At 27.1% G+C, this 13,781-nt stretch overlaps 1 protein-coding gene and 1 pseudogene across 1 annotated transcript; one reads left to right on the top strand and one right to left on the bottom strand.

Annotated features, from left to right (window-relative positions):
- The first annotated feature begins 3,266 nt into the window (after positions 1-3,266).
- On the top strand, positions 3,267-4,533 carry LOC112684304 (E3 SUMO-protein ligase KIAA1586-like). Its single transcript, XM_025555749.1, has 3 exons — positions 3,267-3,287; positions 3,419-3,866; positions 4,064-4,533. Exons 1-3 carry the CDS (start codon positions 3,267-3,269, stop codon positions 4,531-4,533), a joined length of 939 nt encoding a protein of 312 aa, XP_025411534.1.
- A 7,247-nt stretch (positions 4,534-11,780) lies between these two features.
- Positions 11,781-13,781, bottom strand: part of LOC112684293 — a 13,642-nt pseudogene continuing 11,641 nt past the window's right edge.

Here is a 13,781-nt window from a genome sequence, read left to right as displayed (position 1 = left end):
ACAACGGAAATGTTTAATAGTTTGTGTATTTATGTTCAGCTCTAATAAAATCTACAATAAAATTTTTAAATTTTAATTAAAAAGTTAAATTGAAATGTTTTTTAAATCGAATAAAATAGAAATTCAACAGGTACTGTCGTCTGTTATTTTACTTGGACTGGATTTTTTTTTTAAATCGTACTGCTCCTAATTTCTGCATCCTCTTTTCATATAAGTTGTATAATGACCAACTGTATTTATAATGATTATAAATCTTCATGATTTTCTTTGGACAAAATAATTTAAAATAGATAAACAATGATATTATTATCGACTATTAATAAATTTTTATCATAGTAGGTTTTGTTATTGTTGAAATAGTTAGTTTTTTTTAATTAGCCTACAGTGCCTAATGGAAAATTCGCCCCTGATTACCACATCAAATACATTTAATGTTATCTGATGTTGTTAATAATCAATAATATACACAAAAACTATTTATAATGGAAAAAATGTATAATTGGTTGGCATTTTGACGATAAGATAAAAATTTCTTAACATAAGTATTTTGGTATTTTAGCGTAATAGAATAAATGCGTATCACATCGTTGTTATTAAATTAATTTTTAACTGTAACTATGGCAATAAATATCTTCATTGATAATTTTGAATTTTATATAGGTATTCAATATTAATAGAAATATGCAGACGAGGAAAATAAAATTTTAAAAATATTAACATTTTTTTTAGAAAAATATGAAATACCTATACATAATACGAGTGCAAAATCAATGAAATATGCATTTTTTTAACTAAAATTGACAAAATATGCAAAATATGCATTTTTAATTTTCAATCTTTTAACTCACCATTGTATAGTTCAGATTTCTAGTTTGGTCTGCTATAAATTGAGAACATACAATATGCAATTCCTACAACTACCTAACCCTAATATTGACATACCCACCCGTAGAAAATTCGACTTTCTGAAAAAACTGGTACAGCAGGAATTCTGAAAATATGGCAGGAATTGGCAAGAATTGAGCACTAATTATTGGCGCAAAAAAAATGGCAAAATTAAAAATTGGGGGGGGGGGGGCTGGAGTAACGAACGTACATTTATCATAAGGTGACGGACTCACCAATGTTTCAATTACCACGTTACCAATAAAGTGGATAAAAAATAAGTACATATATTATTGGTTTGTATGTGGACGGAGACATATCTAACAACTTGAGCAGTGTAGCATATATCAGCATATTATGAATCACCTGAATAAAATGTAATTAAACGTGTACACGTCTTGCGAGACCAGTTGAGTTAATTTTGTAATTCCATTTAAATACAAATACTACATCAAATTCCATTTCAGAGCCCAATAATCGCATATACCTAATGCTGTATAAACTGTATTTCAAGGAATTACTTGGTATCTAATTATATTCGCATAGTCGGTAATTCGCTCACATTTCGAAATTGCAAATTGATGCACTACCACGTGCTGGTAAATGTATTCGGTTCTTCGTTATTATATTGATAAATATTTTCTAAAAATGTTGTTACATTGACCAGACTTGTAATTTATTGCGGCATTTGATCAAATGCACGTTTGCGCGCATTTCCGGCATGTTCACGATAAACATCTACGGTAAAAAATAAAAATCCGAATAAATTGTAAACATTTTTGTAATCTGAACGTTTAATCTGTGGGGTTTTAAATATTAACAGCGAAAAGGGTTTATCTCATGATTTTATTCGCGTGAAATACACTCGCTGCATATTTTAATATTATTGTGTTTAGCGTTAAAAAGTCTACAGCCAGACATGAAATATGTAGTCCACTTGTATTGCTGTGGTAATTTGTTGTTTTACGTTTTACGAGAAGTATAAGCTTTACAACATTTCCTGAAATTATGAGTGAATTCAGAAGCTTATTCATAACTGATAAATCATTGAGACAAAGAGTGGTTGATTCTTTCCGACCATTGTTTTAAACAGCTCACGTATATGGTTGTTTACAACTACTTTCTTTTAATAAGCTCTTTGAACGAAATAATTATTAAAAAGTTTTCCAAGGAATAATTACGTTACGATTGTAACGATAATATATAAACTGAAATTAACAATTATTATAATACATTATAATAATTACATGAAATATACAAATATTCCTTGCGAGTAACTGCTGTGTAGGAATTTCATTTTAAAATTATTCGCAGAAAACTATGATGTTTGTACATACATTATAAGTTTCATTAATTATTATTACGTTCGTTCCGTTATTTGTATTTTAATTATGTAAATAGTATTATTGGTTGTTTTATTTTCAACGTATGTAAAATTATAATTCGTTCCGTTAAAAGTCCACCTTACTTGCCTGCGTCATCCAAACGAATATTATCCAACTGTTCAGTTAAGAATCATGAAGGAAAAGAGATATATACTTCACCTAACAGTTTCGCTGTCCTCTCCTCAATCGATAATAGTTATAACACGATATTTGATTCTCTCATGATGACACCGTCACACATTCACATCATTCCACGGACCAGGTTGGGTCTATTGCTTTGCTTGTTTACATCAGAAATTTAGTATACTTCTCTGTGATAACTTCAACATAATAATTAAGCATTTGATGGAAAATAACATCAGTTTTTATATTTTTCATTCTCGCTCTGAGTATCCTTCTAGGATCGTAATCAGAAATCTCCATCATTCAATTCTCGGTGCTGAAATTTCTGCTGCATTGTTAAAAAGACACATAGGGGAGAAATAAGGGTGTCATGGGTTGGGGCTTAGATCCCCCCAAATAATGCGACAATATTATTGTACTAAAACTGTCAACATTTATTTATTTTTATTTTATTTTATTTTTTTTTTTATTATTTAGTTCTAAATATACTTTATTTTGGATATTATTTTTTCCAACGGGGGTAGTTCTTATCTCTAGTGCCCCATGGGTCCACCCCTGAGTGAGATAAGAAAAAAAAATAGCCATTCCTTCCAATATTTTTTGTTGACCTCGAATGCAATGATAAGTAGTTATAGAAAAATCAAATAAGACCACATACGATCCGCCGTAATGTTTTAATTGTCAAGACTTTGGTCACTTGTAAAATTACTGTCATTACTCATTTTTTTTTTTTTTTTTGATATAATTGAATTAAAAAATGCTTCTACAATAACTATAAAAGAAGCTATTTTGCAAGTACTTGAAAAGTATAAAATTGATTTTGAATTTTTAAAAAAAAAAATTATATCATTTGTGAGTGATGGTGCATCTAATATGTTGGGACGCAATGCTGGTGTAGTGCTCTACTGAAAAAAGATTTATATCTATATATCTATATATTAATATCTTGGCACTGTTGTAACCATCGCCTAGAATTAGCCGTAAATGACAGTTTAAAAGAAGTAAATGGATTGAATCATTTTCAGTGTTTTATTGAAAAAGTTTATTCATTATACCATATATCACCAAAAAATTCAAATGAATTGCGAGAATGTGCTGCTTCGTTAGAACAACAATTATTGACCACCGGTAAAATTTTTACCATTCGATGGATTGCTTCTAGTGAACGTACATTAAGAGCTGTATGGAATAATTTTGAAGCTCTATACAAACATTTTTCCTATGCATCTACCGGCACTCGCAGAGATTCTAAAGAAAGAGCTAAATATGAAGGATTAAAAAATATTCTTACTTCAGAAAAATCTGTGTATAATCTTGGTATATTATATGATTCATTAATAGAACTATCTGATTTATCTAAACAATTGCAAAAAAGAGATATGACATTACCTGTTGCTCATAGAACTATTCAACGTTCAATTAGAGTTCTAGAATCGATGGCGAATATTATAACCCGGTCCCAAAAGTCAAGAGGTAATACCTGCTTGTGAAATAAATAAATTTAAAGGCATACCACTCTACTCCAAATCGTCAATAGTAAAAATATAAATAGCGCAATTTTTCATTGGCTTAAGTAATAATATGAAAGAAAGACTCATGACTACTCAAGCAATGTTTCGTCTTGTGAAATTTATAATGAATTTCAAATAAATTTTAAAAACTTAATGAAGATTTTGAAGTGCTTTCACCAGAAAATTGGCCTGAAAATATAGACATTCAATATGGAGATAAAAATATTCATCGCTTGTCACAATTGTTTCAAATTGACCAAGTTTCAGCTGTTCGGGGTTTTCGTGAGTACAAAGAAAACAAAATACTAAACAGTGACATAAAACCACTTTTAACTATAATTAATTCAATAGCAATTTCATTATCAGAATGTGAGCGTACGTTAAGTTCGATGAATTTAATTGTGTCTCCTATTAGAAGTACATTAACGTCTAATCATATTTCTTCACTAATATTTATTCATTGTGTTGGACCACCTTTAGATAATTTTAATCCTAAGCCCTTTTTTGAATCATGGATTAGAAAGGGAAAACGTTCTGCTACTGAATCTATATGTTTAAAAAGAAACAAAAAAAACTTAAACAAAGAATCTCATTCGTATTATCCTATATGGCAATGCCTCGATACTTAATTTTCTATAACTTTAGTTAGTACAGGAGGTAGATAAAATATTTATTATGTATATATTATAATATTGAAATATTCTTAAAATATAATTTATGTTACTGTTGATAATATTGATTTCACCATGTTATTTTTATTATTATCCATGTTAAATTTAATTTATTGTACTTTATTTAATTTATATACATTTAAAAATATTGTTTATTTTTTATAATTTATAAATATCATAACACGAATAACATTTTTGAGATAAGTAATATTTAGTAAAACAAGTTGATGTCACTAAATGTTAAACAGTATTTTATAAACAAAAACTAACTCATATTAAATATAAATTATAAATTATATAGTAATATATACGTATAATCTATGAATAATAACTAGGAATTTTTTATAAGACTATATGAAACGCTCAAAATTATATAGCGATTAGAGTCCCCCTTGGCTTTTTTTGCCACTTTAAGCTCAGTATTTATATGTGCAAATTTAATATTTTAACTGTGGAAATATCATAGTTATTACTTAAAGTTCTATAATTAAAAAATAAAAATAAAAAATAAGACTTTAGTATAAATGCTTTAGATTATTTGGAGTACAGAACTTTATTATTGTTTAACGGACTAACGTATTTTTACTTATTGTTTTTGTTAACCATATCTATAATTATGAAAAAATAAGATAAAATTAATATAAGTTATAAAACATAAAATTAATCTTATAATCAATTGAACTGTAAAAACTTTTTTTGCTATAATTGAGTTGGATCCCACAATACAGTTTTAAACTAGTTTATTCCCAGGTTCTTATTGGTATCAAGAAAAATATAACATTATCATAGAAGTTTTATCCTTTATGCAATCCATACGACGAACAAATAATCTAAAAATATGGTTGAAGATTTAAAAACGTTTATTTTATATATTATTACTTGCGTCTCCTTTCGTTAATTGACTCATATTATGTAGTTCATTATTTTGAAAAGTTGCTTCGTTTCAATACATTTATACCACTTGTAATATAAAAAAAAATTACAATTCTTCTAGACCCATCTAGGAATATATATATGCTTTAGTGGTTTGAAGGCTTATGCCCTTAATATCAATACCAAACAATATTATAAACTTCCCAATTGGAAAGCATCAAAATATCTTATACTCCTTAAAATCTTTATAACACGCTGTATCTTCACCTATTTTCTAAATAAAAAGATCACGATTGTTTGTATAATATTTATGACCATATACTCTTCTCGTTTTATCAATTTATTTTTGGTGTGTTAAAAAAATTAACAGGAGTAAGTGGGTATACGATGGTATACTCATGGGTTATACGCACGTTAGACTAATACACTTATAGAAACGTACTGTTGATAGAGGACAGGCGTTACCTCTTCAAACGCTTACCAATTATTCTCTGATAAATAGTTTGGCGAATTTCGTACGAGTGTAAAAATGTATAGCATATGTTTTGTTTATTGCTGGAAAAAAAGCAAAAAAAAAAAACCAACAATAGAAGCACTGCGTATAAACACAATTTCGATAGGGCTTAATAAATGGTCTGTAGGTACTCCGTAGGCTATGTTATTTAGTGCAACTTTTTCGCGTACAGTACATTACTTGTATACAACGGGTCAATATTGACGAAGGGCTTAATGCATAAACAGTAAGAATCGTACCTGATGAAATCACATACAGGATCTTAAAATAAATATTCCGTTTCAGAAAAATGTATAGAATTTCAAGTCGAACGTCTACAGTTTATAACAATATTGTAATGGTGCGAAATATAGTTCTTCTAATCTAAAGCAGGGGTTTTTTGTTACCAAGAGTAATTTGCATATCATTATCATTAGCATTACATGCTTATTTAATATCTAAATTTAAGTTTTTTATTTTTAAATTTGTTTATTTATGAAAAAGTAAATTCATATTTTTTTTAACCGATGGGTGTAACTAATGGTGGGTGTACAAGTATGAACTATAAATCGTCAAAATTCGTACAGATACAATTCAAGCTATATTAATATTAGACATACTTATTATTATTATTAGACATACTGACTAAAAGTAGTTGTAATAGATTAAGACTTAAATTTGGATATTATTAAACTGCAAATAATAATGATAATAATGCGTATAGGTTTAATATATTATCATCTATTTTTATGCAATAAGAATTTCTACGGAAACACTAATTATTAAGTTCGTCATTTAAATGGTGAACAATACACTTGGTAATCATTATCAGTCATTACTTGCATTAAATAAATTGCAGTTTTGGAATATTTGTAACACTTGCTACGATCATGTATCCATAACCGTGTGAAAAACAACCGTTATTTTTATGTGGGATACAATATTATACTAATGAATACGAAGAATTTAAAAACACTCTGATTAATACTTGAATAAATTTACTTGACCGACTCGTGAAGAACCTAAGAGTTTAGTCTCGTATATGACATGTGGTTTCAAAACTGCAGTCGTTAATTTCCTAAAAGAACAGAAATGTCAACAGAAATCAAGGTTATTAAATAGTGAAGTGTTATAGCGAGATGCTTAGAATGAAACACAATTGAAAAAATGTACTCATTATCATATCTATACTTTAGATTTTAGACAAAACTGTATTTATTTGTATTGCATTAATATTTAATTTTTTAAATACGATATATTCATGCCTTCAATACAAAGGCAGATTCAGCATCTATTTACGATCGGAACACTATATAATATAGCTGATCATAGATATATGTAGGGATATCTTGGAAGGGGACTTAGATTCCTAAAAATATTATGATAATATTGTACTAAACCTATCAACATTTATTTTTCTTATATATTATTAAGTTCTTCTAAATATACTTATTTTTAATATTATTCTTTACCAACGAGGGTGATACTTGCTCCCAGTGAACCCCTAGATACACCTATGCTTCAGGAATGTGCTGACGTTTCAGACTTTTTGCGATATTGCAGAGTATATGTTCACAGTATCATTGTTGTGACAAATTGTTGCTTTTTTCGTTTCCGTCCAGGCTTCATAATATAATAGGCGCTACCAAAGTTATTTTTTAGTAATGGGTGAGTCAACCACTTTTCTTTTTTTTTCCTTAACCCATTGGCAGGTGACGCATCTTAACTACCGGAAATATGACGATTCATATTTTTACGTTTCGCGCATTTTTTTTCTCTATTTTTACACTCACAAAAACTTAAAGTTATCATCCGATATAAGGTTACTTTTTCTTCAATGGATTTCTTGTTGCCTTTTGTTTTTCTTTTCATTTGGTAGAAAATTGATTTCCAAGCATTACTTATTTCCAATTTATCTCCCGTGTAAAAGTTTCATCGTCCGTTTTTCATGATTTAATATTTTTATATTGTTGAAATAATATTTGATAATAAAATAAAATAACGAATATTCTTTTTCTCCCATCGTTACAACGTTGTATAACTACTACAGTAATAGTGAAGTACTACATTGTATAAATATCTACTAGAAAATTCGATTTCCAATTCTAATTTCATACATAGGAATTAATAAAAAATGGATTATCTATTATAAACCAATTTTAATTATTAAACGAATACAGTGCGACTCACGTAAGATATTTGAATTCACTACTTGTTTTAAATATACAAAATCTTCAAACTGTTTATTCTGTAAATTAAAAATAAGTATTTTTAAAAGCAAATTAAATCATTTAAAATAATTTTAATGTTGGTACAGCTGTTTAATTATTTACGAAAATTAATTTACATTTTCTTCAAGTTTTCTTTTGAAAAATTGCATATAACCAACAATTAAGCACTCAATTAAAACTAATGATCAAATAAACTATTCTCATAGAAAATATTACATGATTTTTGCCAAGAATCAATCTTGAAAGCGAAGATCTGTAATCAAAATTACACGTTGACCAAATGCACACTATTATTTAAGGTATTTCGTATTTTTGTATGTGTTTTTTTTTCGAAATAAATGTCATGACCAAAATTAAATAACCAAATACAATGGATACGTAAGTTACCTATTTTTAAACTTTTAATCGCATAAACAATATAATTCTTAAAAACACCATCCAACATAACTGATATTAGTTTAGGAGATGGTAAGCGGCGGCAAAATTAACCTTTTTCTGAAAGTCGGTATTTAAAATGCGGCAAGAAAAAAATTAATATTATATGTACAATCTGCGGCAAAACCGATGAATACATTATACAAGCAGTAGCTATTTATTTTATATACCTATGATATTATATAGGTATTATATAAGGGTGACCAACTTTAATAGACTTGCGATCGACCTCTGATTTTTTCTAGGTTGTTGCGATCGACAAAAAAAAAAAAAAAAGGTTTTCAATAAACAAAAAATACATGTCTATGTACATATGTGTTACGCATAATGTACCTGTGGCTATACGATAATTACTCGATATCAGTGTATAATCTCTTTTTTCTATTTTATTTATTGCCTTTTTTCTAAATCTAATTTTTATATTCGTGGTATATACAAAGATACACAAATTTACAAAAAAAAAAAAAAATGTTTTATTTGTTTTCTGAAAAAAATTGGAAAATTCAAGAAAATGGGAAAGGTTATCGTGATCGATATCCATCTCTGCTATATAATATGTAATATGTACCTATGTGTACTAATGTACGTATATCGTTTAATTATGTTATATTACGTCTTGTGTACAAAATTGTTAAGTAAATCCAAATATATTTTTCAGTTTTAACGAAACATACTAAATATTGGTTCCTTTAATTTTGATAATACAAGTTAATACCTACTTACTAGTGTTAGATATCATTAAAAGTAGTTAAAAATGTAATATTTAATTCAACGTGATGGAATTTTTAACTATGTTTAGCCAGAATGGCAAACAATTAATTGCGTCAACTAGTTTTAAATTCAAATTTAAATATAAATCAAAAATAAGTGATAATACAGCTTAGGAACACGCAAGACGTAACATAATATAATTAATCAAACGATATACTAGGTACACATAGGTAGGTATATGATTTAGATACTATATAGTATATAATATCATAGATATATAAAATAAATTGCCACAGCTCATATAATGTATCTTATCGGTAATGTCACAGATTGTATAATGTTAATTTTTTTCTTGCCGCAGTTTACATTCAGCCATTAGCTTAGTGGTAAAAACAAACCATCGTTGCTCAAATAGTATTTTCTTATTTTATTTTGATTTACCAAAATTAATCAAAATGTTTACCTTTGTTATTCGGACTAGAAGAATACACGTTTATCCCAGTCAAGCGACAATGGAAGTTATATACATTATACACGGGCTTTTTTGTACATTATCTGATGTTTTTCTTTTAATTATTATTTCTTACAATCGCCACAAATGCTTAAATGTGAGTTAAAAAAAAAAAAAAATAGTAATTCATGTGCTCATTAGATTTTCATAATTTAATTTTTTCGCATTTAATAGTTGATAAAAAGATGAACGAATAATTAAATCTAAAAGTTTACGCGAAATTATAATTTTGTTCCTAAAACTTTTAATTTGATTGTAGCAGACGCCCATTTAAATTATAGTAATCGAAGTTCTATATATAGATTTCATCAAAATTATTCAGTTTAATCAACTCTGTTTAATTTATATTTTCTATAGGTGGTCATATAACACAATACGTTAAATATATAGCTTTTAAATATACCGTAATTACGTATGTAACCAAACATTAACTGGCAATAGTATGTATATTAAGTTCAACATTATGTGATAAATAAGAAATATTTTATTTTTATTTTTATTATTATGTGTTTAGAAAGAGATAAAGTTCAATTTTTGAATAAAAATTTATTTATTTATAGCCATTTGAATATTTATTTTCTTTTTATGAACGCATACATCGAAGATACAGCAAATTTATTAAATAAATGATTTACTAATCCTGTAAATAGGTGTAACAATTAAAAAAAAAAATAATTTAAAATGTTTAAATTGTTTATTTTATTAGTGTTGGTTTTGCACTACTTATATTATTATATTTAAGTCTTTAAACAAGAATAATAAATCTAAGTAAAAGATAACTTGCGTTAGAATACAAACATTTTTTTTCCAAAAGTAGATTTTCAACAGTTAATTAAATTAAGAATGTAAGAAAATAATTTTTATTTTTATTTTAATTTATTAAAACTTAACTTATTTTAATTTTAATTTTTATTCGACTATAGTTACACACATAATAAAATTCTCGAATCCGTGTTATAACAGTGGTACATTGTATTTTCGTAATAAATTGACCCCATCCCCTTCAATAAGCACAGCGTTATTGACAAATGGTTAGCTTATATTTCAGAAGTCGATATAATAATTATATTGTTTACGATTTCGAATTTTCATCCCACTATATTAATAAATATTAAGTAAGGCTTCGTGAGATGCCTTTGAAAGTCAAATAAACATACAGTATGAAACGATGTAGCTTTATTAATTAATTACGCACTCTGATGACGATTCTTTTGGAAATCTCTTAACATTGGGAGAAAACAAAAACAACAAAACATACAATTTATGTCAACACCATATGATTAAAAGGAACTGGTCGCAATAATGTGTGATATTGTCACGCAGTAATTGCATACATTTTCTTAAGTCTATGTATGTATGAGTATTTTAAATTAAATTCTTCTACGTTTATACGACGCGTGTGTCTAGTAGACACTGTCTACACACCAAATATGTTTTACATCGGAAATACGAGCGCAGGCTGAGTTCAATGAACTCTTGGTATCGTGAATATTTGAAATGTTTAATGCATCTGAATATTTTAGTCCAACAAATGATAACATACAAAGGAAGGGTATTAGCGGAAATGAAATGTGCTTTGAAGGTATCGATAGATTTTAAGCAAATGTAAAACTGTGTACATAATTCATAAAGATTAAAGGTAATAGTTAACGAAAAAATGTTTAAATATTTGGTATTTTTACAAAAAAAAGTCATTAATCACCTGAATAAATTGCAACCGAAAGAGTATTTTTGAATTTCAATCACTTTTGATCCAGATGACTCCTATACACTGTAATGCCGGGTACGAGGCACTTAACAATAAAGGAACTCTTGCGTATTTTTTTTTCGTGTTTGCTACAATACAGTATTACATGTTTGAACTAGGAAAATTATATTGATATATTATTATATACATTTTTGATGTTTATGAACAAATTAAAAATACACATTATTTTTATATTTATGCTGTGTAAATGAAAGTTTATTTCATACAATACGTTATGGAATAAAATCAAACATAACTAAATCACAGTAAACTAACAGTGTGTTTTTGTTGTTGGAATTGTAGGTGCAAGTGAAGATTGATGAAAACTGATAGATACTGTATTTAAATGTATTGGGCAAATAATGGCTAACGACGTTTTTTCTTTCCAAGCCCTGTCCAATATATTCCCGGATCGTGATTATTTGTACCACGATACGATTCTCCATCATCATATCTGACAAAGTTTCTAACATTATCAGATGGTTTACGTCCTCTAAAATAGTTTCCGGGATAAGATACATCTGAAATATATAAATTCAAACGGTTAAATTTTAGCATAAAAAAATTAAAAAAATTAAATATAAATAACGAATGCATAATATGATTCTGCGATACAAAATATAATTTGTAGTATTCATCATCTGGACATTAATGCATTTTTATTAAAACTATATACTTTAACAATGATTATATGTCTTAAGCATAATCATTTGATATAACGTTATATTGTATCAACGAATTTTATTATTTAATTGATCTTTTACATTTTATTTTGAAACGTTAAATCTACAAATATCACATTGAAAGGATTGTTTTTGGATATTAACCATTGGAAATGTTTACTGCAGTCGATAATATATGGTAATATAATACAATTAAATCAATAAAGATATGATTAATTTGCTTAGTTTTGATACTTAATTAAAATATTCTACAGCGGAATAGTTAATTATATGTGGCGATGTTAGGAGCATATCGTGTTATGATTCTAATATTCAATTATTTATTTTAATTTTATCAATGCATGCATGGCATGCATTAATATCATACATACATGCCTGATTTAATACGATATATATTTTTGGTAATTAAATTTAATTATTAAGTATTATAAGACAAGACGTCTACACCTCTACACTTCTTGGAATCCTATAGTTTTTCAATTATTTATTGTTTTCATTTCATTTTCACCTCTAGTAGAACTATTATATCCAGACCAATCTAAGATAGTAACCAAAAAATCAGTAATATCGTGTGAATAAATAATAACTTATACTTAATAGATATTTAAAATAAATTAGAATGCTATTCAAGTTTAAATTTAAATTTAAAAAATTAACTGTTTTAATAAGAAATAACAACAACGCAGTGGGGCCAGAGTATTAATATTGATACTTACTTGAAATTGATAAAATATAATCAAAATTGATTTAAAACGATGGTATAAAACATATGGATGGAAAAATATCGATAATTTCCAAAAGAAAGTAGTATGACTACATTGGAAAAACTTAAGTATTTCTTTAGTGCTGGATTCGTTTAGCAATAAAAAAGCTAATGTGATACTCAAGACGAGTTAGAAAGTTTATGTTCAAATTAATTGGACCGACTGGTCAAGTTTGTTGTATATCATATATGATACTCAAGGTAGTTAACTCTCTAGAAGCAGAATAGTATTGATCAATTATGAGTACCTTTGCATATAATACACACGGTGTGACTAAATATTAATGTAAATTATTAAAGTTTCTAAATTTTAATATTGGTTTACTGACTAAGCTTGTATGATTACTCATGTCCTACTTTCTTAAATTATGTTTTTATGTTACACCAACACTGAGTATATCGATAAAACATTTTTTTTTTTTTTTTGAAAAGCAATTATTTATTGTCAAGTACTTCAAGATTGACAGAAAGTTTAATTAATATGATATGTAATAGTAATTAAAATAAATTAAAACTATTATATTATATATACTTATACTATAAGTCACATGGACTGAACATTACTTCGATTGAAGTGGTTTCAAAGGCTCCACACTAAACCAACTTAGAACTTTATAGCTATTTTCTTTGGCTTATTACAATAACCAAACTATAACAAATAAAATTGCTTTAAGTGTTTCACGATCAGCATTACTGTATATATGGTTTTATTACACACACACACACACACACACACACACACACACACACACACACACA

Source organism: Sipha flava, unplaced genomic scaffold (genome assembly GCF_003268045.1).
Source record: "Sipha flava isolate LNK unplaced genomic scaffold, YSA_version1 248_pilon_pilon, whole genome shotgun sequence".
In the NCBI taxonomy this organism is placed as follows: Eukaryota; Metazoa; Arthropoda; class Insecta; order Hemiptera; family Aphididae; genus Sipha; species Sipha flava.
The sequence above is the reverse complement of the archived record's forward strand: the minus strand, read 5'-3'. Positions and strand labels throughout refer to the sequence as shown.